The sequence below is a fragment of the Phacochoerus africanus genome, chromosome 8 (assembly GCF_016906955.1).
Source record: "Phacochoerus africanus isolate WHEZ1 chromosome 8, ROS_Pafr_v1, whole genome shotgun sequence".
NCBI lineage: Eukaryota > Metazoa > Chordata > Mammalia > Artiodactyla > Suidae > Phacochoerus > Phacochoerus africanus.
In genome coordinates, this window is record NC_062551.1 from 116,599,940 (window position 1) to 116,622,456 (window position 22,517).

Here is a 22,517-nt window from a genome sequence, read left to right on the forward strand (position 1 = left end):
GTTCAGTTTGTCCTTTGTTCAGATTCCACATGCCACTGAAATCATTTGATGTTGGTGACTCATTGTATGGCTGACTTCACTTAGCATGATAATTTCTAGGTCCATCCATGTTGCTAAAAATGCTGGTATTTCATTCCTTTTGATGGCTGAGTAATATTCCATTCTGTATATGTACCACCTCTTTTTGATCCACTCCTCTGTTTATGGACATGTAGGCTGTTTTCATGTTTTGGCTATTGTAAATAGTGCTGCAGTGAACATCAGAGTACATGTGTCTTTGTGAGTCGTGGTTTTTTCTGGGTAGATGCCCAGGAGTGGGATTGCTGGATCAAATGGTAGTTCTATGTTTAGCTTTCCAAGGAATCTCCATACTGTTTTCCACAGTGGTTGCACCAATTGACAATCCCACCAACAGTGTGCTAGGGTTCCTTTTTCTCCACACCCTCTCTAGCACTTATTGTTTGTAGACTTTTGGATGATGGCCATTCTGGCTGGTGTAAGGTGGTACCTCAGAGTGGTTTCGATTTGCATCTCTCTAATAATGAGTGATGTTGAACATCTTTTCATGTGTTTCTCGGCCATCTGCATGTCTTCTTTGGAGAACTGTCTGTTCAGATCTCCTGCCCATTTTTTGATAGGCTTGTATGTTTTTTTGGTGTGGAGCTGCAGAAGTTTATAAATTTTGGAGATTAATCCCTTGTCAGTCGAATCACTTGCAAAGATTTTCTCCCATTCTGTGCGTTGTCTTTTTTTTTTTGTCTTTTTGCTATTTCTTGGGCCGCTCCTGCAGCATATGGAGGTTCCCAGGCTAGCAGTCCAATCGGAGCTGTAGCCACCAGCCTACACCAGAGCCACAGCAACACGGGATCCGAGCCGTGTCTGCAACCTACACCACAGCTCACGGCAACGCCGGATCGTCAACCCACTGAGCAAGGGCAGGGACCGAACCCGCAACCTCATGGTTCCCAGTCGGATTCGTTAACCACTGCGCCACGACGGGAACTCCTGCGTTGTCTTTTTGTGTTGTTTAGGGTTTCCTTTGCTGTGCAGACACTTTTAAGTTTGATTAGGTCCCATTTGTTTATTTTTGTTTTTATTGTCATTATTCTAGGAGGTGGATCTGAGAAGATGTTACTGTCATTTATGTCAGAGAGTGTTTGGCCTATGTTTCCTCTAAGACTTTTATAGTGTCTGGTCTGATATCTAGGTCATTAATCCATTTGGAGTTTATTTTTGTATATGGTGTTAGGGGGTGTTCTAATTTCATTCTTTTCCATGTGGCTGTCCAGCTTTCCCAGCATCACTTATTGAACAAGCTGTCCTTTCTCCATTGCATATTCTTGCCTCCTTTGTCATAGATTAGTTGGCTGTAGGTGCATGGGTTTAATTCTGGGCTTTCTATCCTGTTCCACTGATCTATATTTCTGTCTTTGTGCCTGTACCATGCGGTTATGATGGGTAGTATAGTCATTTTGATAATATTAATTCTTCCAATCCACGAGCATGGTATATCTTTCCATCTATTTATGTCATCTTTGATTTCTTTCATCAATGTCTTATAGTTTTGAGAGTGCAGGTCTTTTGTCTCTTTAGGTAGGTTTACTCCTATGTATTTTATTATTTTGGATGTGACAGTAAAAGGGATTCTTTCCCTAATTTCTCTTTCTGCCCTTTCATTGTTAGTGTATACAAATGCTGTCGATTTCTGTGTATTAATTTTGTATCCTGAGACTTTTCCAAATTTGTGGATGAGCTCTAGCAGTTTTCTGGTAGAGTCTTTAGGATTCTCTAGGTATAGTGTCATGTCATCTGCAAATAGGGATAGTTTTACTTCTTCCTTTACAATTTGGACTCTAATTTCTTTTACTTCTCTGATTGCTGTGGCTAGGACTTCCAAAACTATGTTGAAGAGTATTGGCAAGAGCAGACATCCTTGTCTTGTTCCTGATCTTAGCAGGAATTCTTTCAGCTTTTCACCATTGAGAATGATGTTTGCTGTGGGTTTGTCATATATGGCCTTTGTCATGTTGAGGTAGGTTCCTGCTATGCCCACTTTCTGAAGGGTTTTTAATCAGAAATGGGTGTTGGATTTTGTCAAAGGCTTTTTCTGCATCTATTGAGAGGAACATATGGTTTTTAATCTTCAGTTTGTTAATGTGGTGTATCACACTGACGGATTTGCGGATAGTGAAGAATCCTTTCATCCCTGGGATAAATCCCACTTGATCATGATATACAATCCTTTTAATGTATTGTTGGTTGTGGTTTGCTAGTATTTTGTTGAGAATTTTTGCATTGACATTCATCAGTGAAATTGGCCTGTAGTTTTCTTTTTTTGTGGAATCTTTGTCTGGTTTTGGCATCAGGGTGATGGTGGCCTCATAGAATGAGTTTAGGAGTATCCCTTCCTCTGCAATTTTTTGAAATAGTTTCAGAAGGAGAGGTATTAGCTCTTCTCTAAATGTTGGATAGAATTTGCCTGTGAAACCATCTGGTCCTGGACTTTTGTTTGTTGGAAGTTTTTTCATCACAGTTTTAATTTCAGTTCTTGTGATTGGTCCATTCATCTTTTCTCTTTCGTCTTGGTTTAGTCTTGGAAGATTGTACTTTTATGAGAATTTGTCCATTTCTTCTAGTTTTTCCATTTTATTGGCATATAGTTGCATATAGTAGTCTCTTATGATCTTTTGTAATTCTGTGATGTCCGTTGTTACTTCTCCTCTTCCATTTCTAATTTTATTGATTTGAGTCCTCTCTCTTTTTTGCTTGATAAGTCTGGCTAGGTGTTTATCAATTTTATTGATCTTTTCAAAGAACCACCTTTTCATTTCATTGATCTTTTCCATAGTTTTCTTTGTTTCTATTTCATTGATTTCTGCTGTGATCTTTATGATTTCTTTAGGTCTTGTCTGTTCTTCACTCTCGAGCTGCCTTAGATGTAAAGATATCTTGTTTATTTGAGCTTTTCCTTGTTTCCTGAGGTGGCCTTGTATTGGTATAATCTTTCCTCTGAGAACGGATTTTGCTGCATCCTATAGGTTTTGGAGTATCGTTTCTTTCTTGTCATTTGCTTCAAGGTATTTTTTAATTTCCTCTTTGATTTCTTCAGTGATCCATTGGTTGCTTAGTAGCATGTTGTTTAGTCTCCATGCGTTTGTGTTTTTTGCAGGTTTTTCTTGTTGTTGATGTCCAGTTGTCCAGTGTTGTGGTTGGAAAAGATGCTTGATATGATTTCAATTTCCCTAAAGTTACTGAGGTTGGATTTGTAGCCCAGGATATGATCAATCTTAGAGAATGTTCCATGTGCACTTGAGAAGAATGTGTATTCTGAAGCTTTTGGATGAAATGTCCTATAAATATCTATTATGTCCGTCTGGGTTAATGCATCATTCAAGGCCTGTGTTTCCTTATTGATTTTCTCTCTGATTGATCTGTCCATTGCTGTAAGTGGGGTGTTAACGTCCCCCACTATGATTGTATTGTTGTTGATTTCTCCTTTTAAGGTTGTTAGCAGTTGCCTTATATTGTGGTGAACCTGTGTTGAGTGTGTAGATATTTAAAATTTTTGTATTGGAGTTCCCGTTGTGGCACAGTGGTTAAAGAATCTGACTAGGAACCATGAGGTTGTGGGTTCGATCCCTTCCTTTGCTCAGTGGATTAATGATCCGGCGTTGCCGTGAGCTGTGGTGTAGGAGACAGACGCAGCTTGGATCCTGCATTGCTGTGGCTCTGGCATAGGCCAGCCGCTACAGCTCCGATTTGACCCCTAGCCTGGGAACCTCCATATGCCCTGGGAGCCGCCCAAGAAATAGCAAAAAGACAAAAAAAATAATAATAATAAAATAAATAAAATAAAATTGTTATATCATCTTCTTGGATTGATCCTTTGATCATGTAATGCCTTTCTTTGTCCCTTAAAATATTCTTCATTTTAAAGTCTATTTTGTCTGATATGAGTATTGCTACTCCAGCTTTCTTTTGATCCCCGTTTGCATGAAATATTTTCTTCCATCCTCTCACTTTAAATTTGTATGTGTCCTTAGAAGTGAAGTGGGTCTCTTGAAGACAGCATATACATGGGTCTTGTTTTTGTATCCATTCAGCCAGTCTATGTCTTTTGGTTGGGGCGCTTAGTCCATTAACATTTAAGGTAATTATTGATATGTATATTCTTATTGCCATTTTATTAATTGCTTTAGATTTGTTTTTGCTGCTCTTTTTTGTTTCCTTCTTCTCCTGTTCTTTTCTGCCTAGAGAAGTCCCTTTAGTATTTGTTATAAGGCTGGTTTAGTGTTGCTGAACTCTATGAGCTTTTGTTTATCTGTGAAGGTTTTGATTTCTCCTTCAAATCTGAATGAGAGCCTTGCTGGGTAAAGTAAACTTGGTTGGAGGTTTTTTCCTTTCATCACATTAAGTATATTGTGCCACTCTTTTCTGGCATGCAGAGTTTCTGCTGAAAAATCTGCCGATAACCTTATTGGGGTTCCCTTGTATGTTACTTGTTTCTTTTCCCTAGCTGCTTTCAAGATATTCTCTTTGTCTTTAATTTTGGTCAGTTTGATTAGTATGTGTCTCGGTGTATTCATCCTAGGGTTTATTTTATATGGTACTCATTGGGCTTCCTGGATTTGAGTGAGTGGTTCCTTTCCCATGTTAGGGAAGTTTTTCGGCTATTATCTCTATGAATATTTTTTCTGTCCCCTTCTCTCTCTCTTGTCCTTCTGGCACCCCTATAATATGGACATTGGTGGATTTAACGTTGTCCCAGAGTTCTCTAAGACTCACTTCATTTGTTTTCAAAATTTTTTCTCTTTTCTGTTCTGCATCCATAATTTCCACTAATCTGTCCTCTTTCTCACTATTCATTCTTCCTCCTCCTGTATTCTGCTGTTAGCTGCTTCTAGTGAATTTTTTATTTCAGTTATTGTATTTTGCATCTATTCTTGTTTAAATTTTATATCTTGTATCTCTTTGGTTAGTGTTTCCTGTAAGTTATCCATCTTTGCCTCCAGTTTATTTCCAATGTCTTGCATCATCTTCAGCATCAACAATCTAAAGTCTTTTTCCTGGAGGCTGAGAATCTCCTCATCGCTTAGCTGTTTTTCTGGGGTTTTTCCCTTCTCTCTCATCTGAGTTATAGTTCTCTGTCTTTTCATTTTTATAGGTTTTTGGTTTGGAGACCTTTTTACAGATAATAGAGTTGTATAGCCTCTCCTACTTCTGGTGTCTGCCCCCCTGTGGCTGAAGTCGGCATGGGGGGCTTGCTGTAGACTTCCTGATGGGAGGGGCTGATGCCTGCGCCCTGGTAGGTGGAGCCTATTCTAATTCCTCTGGTGAGTGGAGCTCAGTCTCTGGATGGGATTAGAGGCAGCTGTGTGCCTGAGGGGTCTTCAGGTAGCCTGTTTACTGAGGGGTGGGGTTGTGATCCCACTTGGGTTGTTGTTTGCCCTGGGGCTTCTCAGCAGCTGACTGACAGGCGGGGCCAGATTTTCCCAAAATGGCCACCTCCAGAGAAAGGCATAGCTGCTGAATATTCCTGAGAGCTTTGCTTTCAATGTCCTTCCCTCACAACAAGCCACATTCACCCCTGTTTTCCCAGGATGTCCTCCAAGAACTGAAGTCAGGTTTGACCGATTCCTATGGACACTTTGCTTTGCCCTGGGACCCAGTGCACGTGAACATTTGAGTGTGCCTTTAAAGAATGGGGTCTCTGTTTCCCCAAGTCCCATGGAGCTCCTGCGCACAAGCCCCACTGGCCTTCAATGCCAGATGCTCCAGGGGCTCTTTCTCCCAGTGCCAGAGCCCCACACGTGAGAGTTTGATGTGGGGCTCAGAACTCTCACTCCTGTAGGTGAGTCTCTGTGAACCCGTTAGTTTCCATCTGTGGGGCTTCCCACCTGAAAGGTATGGGGTTGTTTATATCGTGAAATCACCCCTCCTACCTCTTGATGTGTCCTCCTCTTTGTCTTCTGGAGTAGGATATCTTTTTTAAGGTTTTCAGTCCATTAGGGTGAAGATTGCTCAGCCTTTATTTGTGAATTTTGTTGTTTTTAGTAGAGAAGTTGAGGTCCATTCCTTCTGTCCAACCATCTTAATCCCATCTCTCGATGACAGGAATTCTTAAAAGCTTTTGCACAGCAAGAGAAACCGTAAAAAAAAAAAAAAACAAAAAGGAAACCCACAGAATGGGAGAGAATCTTTGCAAACAAAGAAACCAACTAAGGATTAAACTCCAAAATGTACAAACAACTCATGCAGCTTTATACCAAAAAAAAAAAAACAAACAACCCAATCAAAAAATAGTCCAAAGATCTAAGTAGACATTATCCAAAGAAAACAGATGACCAGAGAGAGGACAAGATGACGGAAGAGTAGGAGGACACGCTCGCCCTCTCCCACAAACACAACAAAAAAAGCACATCTACAGAATAAATGACTCGCACAGAACAGCAACCAATCGCTGGCAGAGGAACCTAAACTCCAATAACGGCAAGAAGTTCGTGACATTACTGGGCAGAACGGGAGAAAAGAGGAGAGTGAGAGAAGGTGAATCCGAGCAGGACGGGCGCTCCCGAAAGGGAACTGCGGAGGAGAAAGGGATCCCGCACCCTGGAAAGTCACCTACACGGGGGAAAGATCAGACGAACTGGAGGAACCTCCAGATGCAGAGAAGAGTGTAGCAGTAAGTTGGAGTACGGAAAAGCCGATCAAGAACCGAACGGACCATCTGAACTACGGGCACAGTCACCAAAAATTGAGACGCCAGGGTGGGGGCTGGGCACCAAGTCCTCGGCTCCAAAGGATAGTCCCCGAGAGAGGGCCGGGGGACACCTGGGTGGGGGCTGGGCACCGAATCCTTGCCTCCAGAGGTTAGTCCCCAGGAAAGGGCCAGGGGATGCCTGGGTGGGGGCTGGGCACCGAGACCTCTGCTCCAGAGGTTAGTCCCTGAGAAAGGGCCGGGGGACCACTGGGTCGGGGCTGGGCACCAAGTCCTCGGCTCCAGAGGTTAGTCCGCCAGAACGGGCTGGGGGGCGGGGCGGAGCGGAAACTGCTTGGGAGGTCTAGAAACTGTTTGACGGGGCAGAGACTGCCTGGGAGACTAGAAAACAAAGCTGTCGCAGAGGAAGGGAGCAATACTCTAGGGGCAGGGAAGTGGAAAGCCACATCAGAGGGAACCTGGGAGAAGAGCCTGGTCTGTGCCCATGCTGGGGAGGGGAGAGAAGAAGGGGTGGGTCCCCATAGAATACCCCCCACGCCACAGCAAGCTTACAGGCCCGCTAGCTAGCTGAAAGCTGTGCTTCCCAGTGCATCCCCTCCCCCCACCCCCACCACCCCCTACGCTCTCTCCAAACCTGGGGCTGCCTGCCATCCAGGAGGGCTGGCCTCAACAATTGCCTGAAGCCTACCACCGCAGGGGCTGTCCCTGCACAGGCCTGCTTGCCCTTTGGAGGGGCTACACTTCTGCAGAGCAGCAACAAACACCACCAGTCCCCGAGAAAAGGCCTGCAGCCCAGAAAAGCTAGAACAAGCCTAGCCAGGCCGTGAATAGATCTGCCTAATTCTCGGACGGTTTTTCTGAGTCGGGCTGCCCCGGGGAGGAGCCTCTTCCGTTTCCAAAGGCCCTGCTACCCACCCAAGGCCCCAGGGGGTGCCCCACCCCCGCAGAATAGCTGCTCAGCACCACCAGCCCCCTGGAGGAGCCCCTGCAGCCCAGAAAAGCTGCAACAAGCTTGGCCAGACTGTGACAAGATCCGCCTACATTCGCAGGCCGTCCTTCTGAGTTGGGCTGCCCTAGGGAAGAACTTCTTAGGTTCTCAGTGACCCAGATAGCTGCTCCAGCCCCCAGGGGGTGGTGCACTCCTGAGGAACAGCCGCCCAACACCACCAACCCCCCGCAAGAACCCCACAGCCTAAAAACACCACAGCAAGCTCTGCATGACCAAGTGAAATCTGCTACCATCGTGGTGTGGACCTCCCAGTCCTGGCTGCCCTCAGGAAGCCCTCCTTTGCTTCAAAGAAACACTGTTAGCCCCATCAACACTCCATAAAAGCCACACTGCCTCAAAAAAGATTGACCAACAACACCAGCCTTCAGGAAATATTCCACGGTAGTGACAAGACAAACACTGCCTGATAATGGAGAGTACAACTCCCTCAGGAAAAATAAAACAACAAGTAAGATGAAGAAGCAGAGAAACCACCCCCAGTCAAACCAACAGGAGAACTCACCTAAAACAGTCAACAATGAAACAGATCTCTGCAGTCTGACATACCTGGAGTTCAAAAGAGAAATAGTGAAAATACTGAAGGAATTAAGAGAAGATATGAACAGTAATGCAGATACCCTCAGAAAGGAACTAGAACATATAAGGAGGAGCCAAGAAAAACTGGAACATTCATTTGCAGAGATGCAAACTGAACTAAGGGCAGTAAAAACCAGAATGAATAATGCGGAAGAACGAATCAGTGATATGGAAGATGGAATAATGGAAATCACTCAATCTGGTCAACAGACAGAAAACCGAATCAAAAAACTGGAAAGCAATGTAAGAGACCTATGGGATAATATAAAGCGGGCCAATCTACGCATAATAGGAATTCCAGAAGGAGTAGAAAAAGATAAGGGGATGGAAAATATATTTGAAGAAATTATCGATGGAAACTTCCCAAATCTAAAGGATACTGGGTTCAAGATACAAGAAGCACAGAGGGCCCCAAACAAACCTGAACCCAAATAGACCCACAGCAAGACACATCATAATAAAAATGGCAAAAGTTAGTGATAAAGAGAGGATCCTAAAGGCAGCAAGAGAAAATCAGAATGTTACCTACAAGGGAACCCCCATAAGAATACCAGCCGATTTCTCTACAGAAACACTACAGGCCAGGAGGGAATGGCAAGAGATATTTAAAGTGCTAAAAGGAAAAAATATGCAACCTAGAATACTCTATCCAGCAAGAATATCATTTAAAATAGAAGGGGAAATAAAAATTTTTTCCAACAAACAAAAACTTAAAGAATACAGCAACACAAAACCCAGGTTAAAGGAAATATTGAAAGGGCTTCTCTAAACCAAAAAGAAAGGAAGGAAAGGGAAGAAAAAAGAAAAGGAAAAAAAAAAAAGAAGAGGAAGAACCAGGACTGAGGAAACCGCAGTCAGAGAGCAGTCACTCAAATAAGGCAGCATACAGATATAATCATGAACATTCTTTAAACAAAATAAAATTAAAAAGAAAAAAATAAAAGAGTCATCAAAACCATAAAATGTGGGCAAGGGATGTTAGGAAGTAAATAACCCTTTTTTGTTTGTTTGTTTGTATGTTTCTCTTCTTAATTTTAATATAGTAATGAAGTGTTTGAACTTACAGGACCATCAGGCTAAAACACACAATTATGGGAAGGGGTTAGCATACTTAAAAAACAGGGCAACCACAAGCCAAAACCAAATATTGCATTTGCAAAAAATGAAAAAAAAAAATACACTCAAGCAGATAATAACAGGAGACCATCCAACCAAAAAAAAAAAAAAAAGAAGAAGAAAGGAAGAATGGAGAACCATAGAATCAACTGGAACACGAGGTTCAAATGGCAATAAATAATCATCTATCAATGATCACCTTAAATGTCAATGGACTGAATGCCCCAATCAAAAGACACAGAGTGGCTGAGTGGATAAAAAGGCAAAAACCTTCAGTATGCTGCCTACAAGAAACTCACCTTAGGACAAAAGATACATATAGATTCAAAGTGAAAGGGTGGGGAAAAACATTTCACGCCAATAGACATGACAGAAGAGCAGGAGTCGCAACGCTCATATCAGACAAAATAGACTTTAAAACAAAAGACATAAAGAAAGACAAAGAAGGACACTACTTAATGATTAAGGGATCCATCCAAGGAGAGGATGTTACTGTCATCAACATATATGCCCCAAATACAGGAGCACCCAGATATATACAACAAATATTAACAGACATAAAGGGAGATATTGATGAGAATACAATCATCGTAGGAGACCTTAATACCCCCCTCACTTCAATGGACAGATCCTCTAGACAGAAAACCAATAAAGCAACAGAGATCCTAAAGGAAACAATAGAAAAGGTAGACTTCATTGATATCTTCAGGACACTACATCTAAAAAAAGCAGAATACACATGCTTCTCAAATGCTCATGGAACATTCTCAAGAATCAACCACATATTGGGACACAAAGCGAATCTCAATAAATTTAGGAGCATAGAAATTATCTCAAGTATCTTCTCTGACCACAATGCCATGAAATTAGAAACCAACCATGGGAAAAGGAAAGAGAAAAAACCTACTGCATGGAGACTGAACAACATGCTACTAAAAAACCAATGGGTCAATGAGGAAATCAAGAAGGAAATTAAAAACTACCTTGAAACAAATGATAATGAAGACACAACCGCTCAAAATCTATGGGATGCTGCGAAAGCAGTGCTCAGAGGGAAGTTTATAGCAATACAGGCCTTTCTCAAAAAGAAGAAAGATTCCCAAATGGACAACTTAACCCTCCACCTGAATGAATTAGAAAAAGAAGAACAACAAAGTCCTAAAGTCAGCAGAAGGAAGGAAATTATAAAGATCAAAGGAGAAATCAATAAAATAGAGACTCAAAAAACAATAGAGAAAATTAATAAAACCAAGAGCTGGTTCTTTGAAAAGGTCAACAAAATTGACAACCCCCTGGCCAGACTCACTCAAAAGAGGAGAGAAAGAACCCAAATAACCAAAATTATAAATGAAAAAGGAGAAATCACAATGGATACAGCAGAAATACAAAAAACCATAAGAGAATACTATGAACAACTATACGGCAACAAGTTTGACAATCTGGAAGAAATGGACAATTTTCTAGAATCTTACAGCCTGCCAAAACTGAATCAAGTAGAAACAGACCAACTGAACAGACCGATCACTAGAAATGAAATTGAAGAGGTCATAAAATCACTCCCTACAAGTAAAAGTCCAGGACCAGATGGCTTCACAGGCGAATTCTATCAAACATATAAAGAGGAATTGGTGCCCATCCTCCTTAAACTCTTTCAAAAGGTTGAAGGAGAAGGAATACTCCCAAAGACATTCTAGGATGCCACCATCACCCTCATTCCACAACCAGGCAGAGATACCACCAAAAAAGAAAACTATCGCCCAATATCATTGATGAATGTAGATGCAAAAATTCTCAACAAAATCTTAGCCAACCGAATCCAACAACATACCAAAAAAATTATACACCATGACCAGGTTGGGTTCATCCCAGGGTCACAAGGATGGTTCAACATACGCAAATCAATCAGCATCATACACCACATTAACAAAACAAAAGTCAAAAATCATATGATCATCTCAATAGACGCAGAAAAAGCATCTGACAAAGTCCAACATCCATTCATGATCAAGACCCTTGCCAAAGTGGGGATAGAGGGAACATTCCTGAATCTAATCAAAGCCATTTATGAGAAACCCACAGCAAATATAATCCTCAATGGGGAAAAACTGAAAGCCTTCTCACTCAAATCTGAAACAACACAGGGATGCCCACTCTCACCACTGCTCTTCAACCTAGTGTTGGAAGTCCTAGCCACAGCAATTAGACAAACAAAAGAAATAAAAGGCATCCATATAGGAAGAGAAGAGATCAAACTGTCACTGTATGCAGATGACATGATACTACACATAGAAAACCCTAAGGACTCAACCCCAAAACTCCTTGAACTGATGAATAAATTCAGCAAAGTAGCAGGATATAAGATTAACATTCAGAAGTCAGTTGCATTTCTATATACCAGCAATGAACTATTAGAAAAGGAATACAAAAATACGATACCTTTTAAAATTGCACCTCACAAAATCAAATACCTCGGAATACACCTGACCAAGGAGGTAAAGGACCTATATGCCAAGAACTATAAAACTTTAATCAAAGAAATCAAAGAAGATGTAAAGAAATGGAAAGCTATTCCATGTTCCTGGATTGGGAAAATCAATATTGTAAAAATGGCCCTCCTACCCAAAGCAATCTACAGATTCAAAGCAATCCCTATCAGATGACCCATGACATTTTTCACAGAACTAGAACAAACAATCCAAACATTTCTATGGAACAACCAAAGACCCAGAATTGCCAAAGCAATCCTGAGAAACAAAAACCAAGCAGGAGGCATAACTCTCCCAGACTTCAAGAAATACTACAAAGCCACAGTCATCCAAACAGTGTGGTACTGGTATCAAAACAGACAGGCAGACCAATGGAACAGAATAGAGAATCCGGAAATAAACCCTGACACCTATGGTCAATTAATCTTTGACAAGGGAGGCAAGAACATCAAATGGGAAAAAGAAAGTCTATTCAGCAAGCATTGCTGGGAAACCTGGACAGCTGCATGCAAAGCAATGAAACGAGAACACACCCTCACACCATGCACCAACATAAACTCAACATGGCTGAAAGACTTAAATATATGACAGGACACCATCCATCTCCTAGAAGAAAACATAGGCAAAACACTCTCTGACATCAACATCATGAATATTTTCTCAGGTCAGTCTCCCAAAGCAATAGAAATTAGAGCAAAAATAAACCCATGGGACCTCATCAAACTGAAAAGCTTTTGCATAGCAAAGGAAACCCAAAAGAAAACAAAAAGACAACTTACAGAATGGGAGAAAATAGTTTCAAATGATGCAACCGACAAGGGCTTAATCTCTAGAATATATAAACAACTTATACAACCCAACAGCAACAAAACCAACCAATCAATGGAAAAATGGGCAAAAGGCTTGAATAGACATTTCTCCAAAGAAGATATACGGACGGCCAACAAACACATGAAAAAATGCTCAACATCGCTGGTTATAAGAGAAATGCAAATCAAAACTACCATGAGATACCACCTCACACCAGTCAGAATGGCCATCATTAATAAATCCACAAATAACAAGTGCTGGAGGGGGTGTGGAGAAAAGGGAACCCTCCTGCACTGTTGGTGGGAATGTAAGTTAGTACAATCACTATGGAGAACAGTTTGGCGATACCTTAGAAATCTATACATAGAACTTCCATATGACCCCGCAATCCCACTCTTGGGCATCTACCCGGACAAAACTCTCTTACTCTCTTTTAAGTAAAGAGACACGTGCACCCGCATGTTCATTGCAGCACTATTCACAATAGCCAGGACATGGAAACAACCCAAATGTCCATCGACAGATGACTGGATTCGGAAGAGGTGGTATATATACAGAATGGAATACTACTCAGCCATAACAAAGAATGACATAATGCCATTTGCAGCAACATGGATGGAGCTAGAGAATCTCATACTGAGTGAAATGAGCCAGAAAGACAAAGACAAATACCATATGATATCACATAACTGGAATCTAACATCCAGCACAAATGAACATCTCCTCAGAAAAGAAAATCATGGACTTGGAGAAGAGACTTGTGGCTGCCTGATGGGAGGGGGAGGGAGTGGGAGGGATCGGAAGCTTGGGGTTATCAGACACAACTTAGAATAGATTTACAAGGAGATCCTGCTGAATAGCATTGAGAACTTTGTCTAGATACTCATGTTGCAACAGAATAAAGGCTTGGGGAAAAATGTAATTGTAATGTATACATGTAAGGATAACCTGACCCCCTTGCTGTACAGTGGGAAAATAAAAAAAATTATATATATATTAAAAAAAAAAGAAAACAGATGACCAAAAAACACCTGAAAAGATGTTCAACATTGCTAATTATTAGAGAAATACACATCCAAACTACCATGAGGTACCTCTTTACACTAGTCAGAATGACCATCATCAAAAAGTTTATGAACAATAAATGCTGGATAGGGTGTGAGAAAAGATAACCCTCCTACACTTTTGATAGCAATGTACCTTGGAACAACCACTATGGAAAACACTATGAAGGTTCCTTAAAAAACTAAATATAGAACTAGCATATAATCCAGCAATTCCACTCTTTGGCATATATCTGGATAAATCCATAACTCAAAAAGATATATGTACCCCAATGTTCATTGCAGCACTATTTACAATTGCCAAGACATAGAAGAAACCTAAATGTCCATCAACAGAGGAATGGATAAAGAAAATGTGGTACCTATATATGTGATGGAATATTACTCAGTCATAAAAAAGAATGAAATAATGCTATTTGAAGCAACATGGATGGGCCTAGAGATTATCATACTAAGTCAAGTACGTCAGACAGAGAAAAGGAAATGTAGTATGATATTACTTGTATGTAGAATCTAATAAAATGATATAAAAGAACTTATTTATAAAACATAAAGTAATTCACAGATATCAAAATCAAACTTATGGTTGCCAAAGGATAAACTGTGGAGGGGAGGGAGGATGAGAGTAAGATATACACTCCAATATATATAAAACAGATAACAAGGACCTACTTACTGTATAGCACAGGGAAATCTATTCTAATATTCTGTAATAATCTATATGGGAAAAACAAATTTTTTAAAAAGAGTGTGTGTGTGGATATATATATATATATATATATATATATATATATATATATCTGAATGACTTTGCTGTACAGCAGAAATTAACACTAAATATATTTATTTATATATATATATACTTTTAAAAAATTATTTTCCATTATGGTTTATCATAGGACACTGAATACAGTGCTCTGTACTATACAATAGGATCTTGTTGATTATCCCCTTTACGTATTATAGCTAATATCTGCTAACCCCAAGTTTCTACTCCATCCCCCCCCAGTCCCTCCCCCATGGCAACTGCAGATCTTTTCTCTATGTCTGTGAGTCTATATCTGTTTCATAGACACACAAAATAATTTATTGTTGGAGTTCCAGTTGTGGTGCAGTGGAATGGAATCCAGCTAGTGTCAATGAGGATGAGGGTTTGACCCCTGGCCTCACTCAGTGGTTTGGGGATCCAGAGTTGCCATGAGCTGTGATTTAGGTCACAGATGTGGCTCAGTTTCTGCATTGCTGTGGCTGTGGTGTAGGCCAGCAGCTGTGGCTCTGATTCTACCCCTAGCCTGGTAATTTCCATGTGCCATGGATGCAGCCCTAAAGAAAAAAAAAGCAAACTAATTTATTGTTAATATCAAATTATAATCTTGGTTCATTCCATAAATTTTGCTATAATTTTTAATCATTTATAAGTAAATGGTCATTTGTATTTCTAAATATTACCTTACACAGAAGTAAATTTTAAAAATGATATAAAAAGTATTTCCAATGGCCTACATAATTTATTTCTTTTTTGCTATATTTTTTGTTACTATTGAATTGTGATTTTACTTCACTGAGGTCAATAAAATTAACCTGTATGATTTGACCAGTATAATGTAATGGTTAAGAGCATAGGTTCCAGTGCCAGTGTCAGATAAAGTACCTCACTATTAAGAAGTTGTGTGAGGGAGTTCCTGCCGTGGTTCAGCAGAAACGAATCCAACTAGTATCCACGAGGATTTGGGTTTGATCCTGGCCCAACTCAGTGGGTTAAGGATCCAGCGTTGCTGTGAGCTGTGGTGTAAGGTCACAGATGCAGTGCAGCTCAGATCCAGCATTGCTGTGGCTGGAGAGCAGGCTGAAAGCTATAGCTCCAATTCGACCCTTAGCCTGGGAACTTCCATTTGCCATGTGTGTGGCTTGCAAAAAAAAAAAAAAAAAAAGGTTGTATGAAACTGAACAAGTTCATTAAAGAAACAGGCATCAGATTCTTCAACTGTAGAATGGAGATAATAATAGCATATTCTTCATAGGGTTATCATGAAGATGAAATTAGTTAACAGGTCTGAGCACTTAGAACATAAACATAAAAAAACGCAAAGTATTTGTATCTGTTATTACTATTGTTACATATATTATTTTCCATGGTAATTAAAAAAAAAATCTTTCTGGGCTCTGTCCAGGGCTAAATTTATTTAAATGGTATGATAACACCTCTATCTCATGGCTCACATGCTCTCCACTGAAAAATCCAATTGGTGCTACCTCGAAAATACATCCAGAAGACTGCAAGTTAAAGACAATAGACTGCTTTCCCATATCCAGTGAATCTCTAAAGGTCAAATGTTAGATGTGAGCATTTTCAGAGAGTAAATATTTCTAAGTTGGAAAAATTCTTGAAAGCCTTGTGTTCATGCTGCCTACTTACCAGCTTGAGGGTAGAATTTAAAGGTCAGATATTGACACTTGTTTCAACCTGCACAGTGGTCTCATCTGCAGAAACATGATACTGTCTAGGACATTACCAATCCCTACCTCTACTTTGTAGGTAAGGTAAAGGGAGGATACACTAGACCAACAGGAAAGACAGTGTAAGAGAAAAAATGAAGGAACAGAGCTTTTGCGGGGGGAGGCATATGTGCACAAGCAGAGTTAATTTAGTACAACCAATTAGGAATGAGAGAGAGACACCTAAAATTAAACTTGCTGGAATAGTTATCATTGACATAAAGAGATTGTAAATTCAAAAAACTTTTTCTCTTTTGACTTTTTCGGGTTGCACCCACAGCATAAAGGAGTTCCCAGGCTAGCAGTCAAATTGGAGCTGCAGCCCCAACCCACAGCAAATGCCAGATCCTTAACCCAATGAGCAAGACCAGGGATTGAACCTGTCTGTGTCTTCATGGATACTAGTCGGGTTCGTTACCAGCCATGACGGGAACTCTCCCCCCAAATTATCTGACATTAAATTTCTTACCTCAGTTTCTATTAATGCATTCTGGGTTTTCTTCTCCTTTTTTCGCAATTTTTTCTTTGTTTTTTCTACACTTTTTTTAACTTGTTCTTTCCTCCCAATTATATCATCTAGGGTCTGGAAGACATTTAGAAATTAAGATGTGCAACATTTACAAATTAATTATCTTGGTTTAGACCAAATAGTTCCCAAATGACTATTTTAATAACAACAGGATATATTTTAGTATAAAAGGAAAGGACTACCACACATGAATTATAAGAACATACTGTGATATCCATAATCCCAATATTCAACTTGAATTATCTGAGAAAACCAAAATTAATCAACTTTAAGTAACAAAAATTAGTAAATGCACAGAAATGATAAATTCTCATCACAATATTTGATATTTTAACCAAAATTAAAACTCCAAATGCAAATTGTCAGTGATCATTACAGAAGAGTATGAAAATTTATTCTTTTCAAGAGTTTAATGCTAAATTAATAGTGTTTATAATTTATACACTATTAAAATTAACTAAATGACTACTAAACTATAAGCAGTACAAAACAATGGCTATTATAAAAGAAAAAATAAAGTCATTAATCTCTTCTGGAATTCATTATCATACTCAGATGATTATATCAATGTTCTGATACAATTAATAAATTCCTATTAATGTAAGGAGGAGCCATTATTAAAATGACTTTGCTCACTAGATATTAGCACTGGTTAAATATTTATTACATGAGCTCTAGGAGAAGCATCTAGAAACCCTAAGCAGAGTAGTTTACTCAGAATTTGTTTCTGTGGCTTATTACCTTGTACAAGTTGCTTCATGCAGTTAGGACCAAGTTTTCTCATGTCATGTTATGGACACACTACTTCTTGCCTCTTTCAGAGAGATGCTCTGAAGAGCAAACTAAACTTTCATAATAGGAAAACTTTGTAAATCACAAAGTTTAAGCAATGAAATTTTGGAAGTTATTAAAGACTAAGAATACAAAGTTAACATCATCATTTGCAAAGAAAAAAATCCTGCTGCCAAAATGGCTCAGATGAATATATGTATGTCCTCCTTGTAGCTGAGGACAAGAATGTATAACTCCTACCACACCTTCTACTTCTCCAAAAGACTAATGATATGATGTATACATATTTTTCTACTAAATTTTTCTTTGGGAAGGGCTAGTAATATCAGTTACTGCCATAAACCTGTTTTGAAAATATTTTATCAACATTTGCTTTATTTTTCACTCAAACTGTTTTAACTTCAGCTACATACATCAAAAATTTACCATGAAAATGTCAAGATGCATTATATTTTATATTTGCGCAAACATAACTTTGGAAATTTATTAATAAACAATGAAGACTTTGAATTAAATTTACAATTAAAGACAATAGATGGTCCATTGTCTTTAACTTGCAATCCTCTGGAGACAATAAATCACTATTAGCCCATTTGAAAAGTACTTTTCCTAAGTATACTCTAGGATAAATTATGGGGCTCCTGGTAATAGCATTAATAGTCTTGCTATATAATGCCACCATAGATCAATCACGTGGTCATAAAATAGTTACTTATTTCGTCCATTCTTTTATATCTTCCTATGTGAAGTCAAAATTTTACAAATAATAATGTAAAATTGCATACATGATTTACTGACCTAAATTAGTTTCTGGATTAATTATAAATTGTAAATGCTTACATCACCATGCTCTTTGTGGATAGTTCTGATTTTTATAGCCTCTTCTTCCAGTTGAAGCAGAGGTATCTCGATTTGTCCCAGTGCTAGGGCATGTATTGCTTTTGTTCTACTAAGATTCTGCTTCTCAAGTGAAAACTCTTCTTGAAGGGAAAACAGTCTTTTCTGCCAGCAAGGAATGTGAAATAATTCATTGTTATTAATTATCTAAACATTTACTGAGATTCGATCCTGTGTCAGGCAGTAATATTTAAAAAAAAAAAAAAAGCTACCATAAAAAGAAATAGGTATGAAAACAGCATATTTAAAGAGTGCACAGGTTATTATTAGAAAAAATGAGAGGAAATATTTAATAGACAATAAAAATAAAATATTCTTAAGTAAGTACTGGAGGATAATAAGGTTAGAGGACACATTAATGACAAATATAAATGTAATTTCTACATTTCAAGACCAAATAAAACCAATAAACAGGAAGCTAATAACAAACGATTAAACAAAAAGCTCTGGAAGATTATGAAATTACTGGGCTTACCTATACAGTGAAGTAAATTAGGTAATTTGGAATTTTCAAACATATAGAATTAGAGAGACACTGCGTTTTTATTTTTGAAAATATCAATTTCCAATTAGAAAAAAAGCACAAAATTTATGTTTCTTCAAAGCAGAACGAGGTGCAGATAATCTGAAGTAATTTTTTAAAATAACATTGTCTTGGACTGTTTTGCCTCTTGATTTTATTCTTTTTATAGTAATAGTTTCAAATATTTATGTATTTCTGCAGCGGAGGCATTCCTGAAACATGCCAGGGTTCAGTTTCCCAATCTGAGTTCCAAAGGATACGCAGGTAGTAGATAAAGACTTTTTAAAAATAAAATTGATTTTGGAGTTCCCATCATGACTCAGTGGAAACAAACCTGACTAGCATCCGTGAGGACTCAGGTTTGATCCCTGGCCTTGCCCAGTGGTTTAGGGATTCAGTGTTGCCAGGAGCTGTGGAACAGATCACAGATCAGCTCAAATCTGGCAATGCTGTAGCTATGGCATAAGCCAGCAGCTACAGCTTCGATTTGACCCCTAGCCTGGGAACCTCCATATGCTGTGGGTGCAGCCCTAAAAAAAATATTAAAATAAAAAAATAAAATTGATTTTGCTAGCTATAATACTCCAGTTTTCTTTACATAGAAATATCATGGCATATTTTCTTTTCAGTCAAATAAAAGAGTTCATGAGAAAGCCATTAAAAGTAAAGAAAACATAACATCATCACAAAGCAAACTAGAGACACTTAGGAATAAGATTCTACTGCCCTTTTACTAGACTGGCAGAAATTCCCATTAAGCCACAAAATGAGATATGTGTATGGAAGGTCAGTTTCTTTATGCATGATCAGACACTGCTAGTCGTACACAGAGGGCAACTGTCATCAGCTAAGGAGAGAAAACTGCTGGCTTGCAAATCAAGGAGTGAAAAGATGCCTCATTACAGTCAAATCTAAAAATGCTAAGTAAAATGCAAATTAAAGGAAAAATAAAATATTGAAACCAAATTGGGATTACCTGAATTATCATTCCATTAGCCACTTCACCACGAGTGAGTTTTTTCAAGAATTCTTCTCTACCCTATATATTATCAAAAAAATTTTTTTAAATGTTTTACTTATAGATGATCAGAAAACACTTAAAGACAATGGCTAATGCAAAATACATTTTATTTATGTTAAAACAGAGAGTAAAATATTCATTACAAATTGAATACTGTGAAATTTTTTTTAAAAAAAACCTGATGTTAATTGAGGCAAAATCAGTACATTATCAAATACAGAATTCTCATTCAATTCAATTTGTAATTTATAACCCTGAACTAAAATATCAAAGTAGGATAATCAAAAAGGAAAAACTAGAGTGTATTCAATTGCTCTTTTAAAAAACTATCCATTTGTTTTTAATACTACTTTCCAGAATGAAAATGTTTAATTTTGAAAGCAAGACAGATAAAATTCAAGTTTTTTTTTTTTTTTTTTTTGGTCTTTTTGCTATTTCTTTGGGCCGCTCCCGTGGCATATGGAGGTTCCCAGGCTAGGGGTTGAATCAGAGCTGTAGCTTCCATCCTATGCCAGAGCCACAGCAACACAGGATCCGAGCCGCATCCGCAACCTACACCACAGCTCACAGCAACGCCAGATCGTTAACCCACTGAGCAAGGGCAGGGATGGACCCCGCAACCTCATGGTTCCTAGTCGGATTCGTCAACCACTGCGCCACAACAGGAACTCCTAAAATTTAAGTTTAAAGTTTGCAAAATATGATCAGATTCTCCTTTTAGCTAGAACAACTCTTTTTTTTTTTTTTTTGCTTTTGCTTTTTAGGGCTGCACTTGTGGCGTATGGAAGTCCCCAGGCTGTGGGTTCAATTAGAGCTGCATTTGTAGGCCTACACCACAGCCACAGCAATGTGGGATCCAAGCTATGTCTGTGACCTACACCACAGCTAACAGCAACACCAGATCCTTAACCCACTGAGCAAGGCCAGGGATTGAACTCGCATCCTCATGGATATTAGGTTTGTTACTGCTGAGACAAAATGGGAACTCCTAGAACCATTTCTTTTTTGTTGTTCCTTTCTTATTTAAAAAAAAATCATTCTTTGAAAGTGAGTAGCCAAAAAAAAATGTAAAAAATCTTTTTGTTATTTAGATAGAGTGTCTAAAAGTCTTCATAGTTGTAGTTTGTATTGTCACAAAACTAGATTTGGAAATAACTCAAAAATTTCCTTCTGTGTTTAGAGTTATATTTTGGAAACCCTTATTTGAAAGATGAGTTTTCTTGGATTTAGGCTATCCTCCATATTCAAAAGAAATGTATAGCTTTGGGAAAAAAAAACAAAACAGCAGCGGAGGTTCAGATGTGTCTCTAAAACTTCTCCTTTGTTACTGAACTCCTTATCACACCCCAGGATCTAGATCTATAGAGACATTATAAAGAAACAAATCAGTAAGTCTCTCCTAAAACCCTTCCTTTTCTTAGTATAGCAACCCATCAAAACTGTGCTGTCCTAGCACAACAAAGGAAACCATAAACAAAATGAAAAGACAACCCACAGAATGGGAGAATATATTTGCAAATGAAGCAACTGACAAGGGTTTAATCTCCAAAATATACAAACACTTCCTGCAGCTCAATATCAAAAAAACAAACAACCCAATCAAAAAATGGGAAGATTTAAATAGACATTTCTCCAAAGAAGACATACAGATGGCCAGAAAAAAAATTAATAATACTAATAATAAATAACTAATTATCAGATAAATGCAAATCAAAACTACTACGAGGTACCACCTTACATCAGACAGAATGGCCATCATCAAAAGTCTACAAACAATAAATTCTAGAGAGGGTGTGGAGAAAGGGAACTATCTTACACTGTGGTGGGAGTGTACCTTGGCACAACATTTCCACTATGGAAAAGAGTATGGAGGTTCCTCAAAAAACTACCATATGATATCATGTATATCTGGAATCTAATATACAGCACAAAGGAACCTTTCCACAGAACATAAAGTTGTGGACATGGAGTACAGACTTGTGGTTGCCAAAGGGGAGGAAGAGGGAGTGTGATGGACTGGGAATCTGGGGTTAAGAGATGTAAACTATTGCCTTTGGAATGGGTAATCAATGATATCCTGCTGTATAGCACCAGGAACTATATCTAGTCACTTATGATGGAGCACAATAATGTGAGAAAAAAGAATGTATACATGTATGTGTAACTGGGTCATCTTGCTGTCCAGTAGAAAATTGAAAGAACATTATAAACCAGCTATAATGGAAAAGCTAAAAATCATTATAAAATAAAAACAAACCTAAAGACAGAACTACCACATGATTCAGCAATCTCACCCCTGGGCATCTATCCGAAGAAAACCATAACTTGAAAAGATGCATGCACCCCAATGTTCCCTGCAGCACTACTTACACAGCCAAGACATGGAAGTAAACTAAATGTCCATTGACAGAGGAATCGATAAAGAAGATGTGGTACATATACACCACTGAGCATTACTCAGCCATAAAAAGAATGAAACA

General features: G+C 38.7%; 1 protein-coding gene across 1 annotated transcript in view; it reads right to left on the reverse strand.

Annotated features, from left to right (window-relative positions):
• CCDC178 (coiled-coil domain containing 178) overlaps positions 1 to 22,517 on the reverse strand; it is a 425,098-nt gene that overhangs the window by 279,874 nt on the left and 122,707 nt on the right. Inside the window, exons 13-15 of the mRNA XM_047791472.1 lie at positions 19,993 to 20,055; positions 18,437 to 18,598; positions 16,745 to 16,858 (exon numbers count right to left, since the gene is read on the reverse strand). Of these exons, the coding sequence (XP_047647428.1) occupies positions 16,745 to 16,858; positions 18,437 to 18,598; positions 19,993 to 20,055 (339 nt within the window). The remainder of the gene's footprint in view (positions 1 to 16,744; positions 16,859 to 18,436; positions 18,599 to 19,992; positions 20,056 to 22,517) is intronic.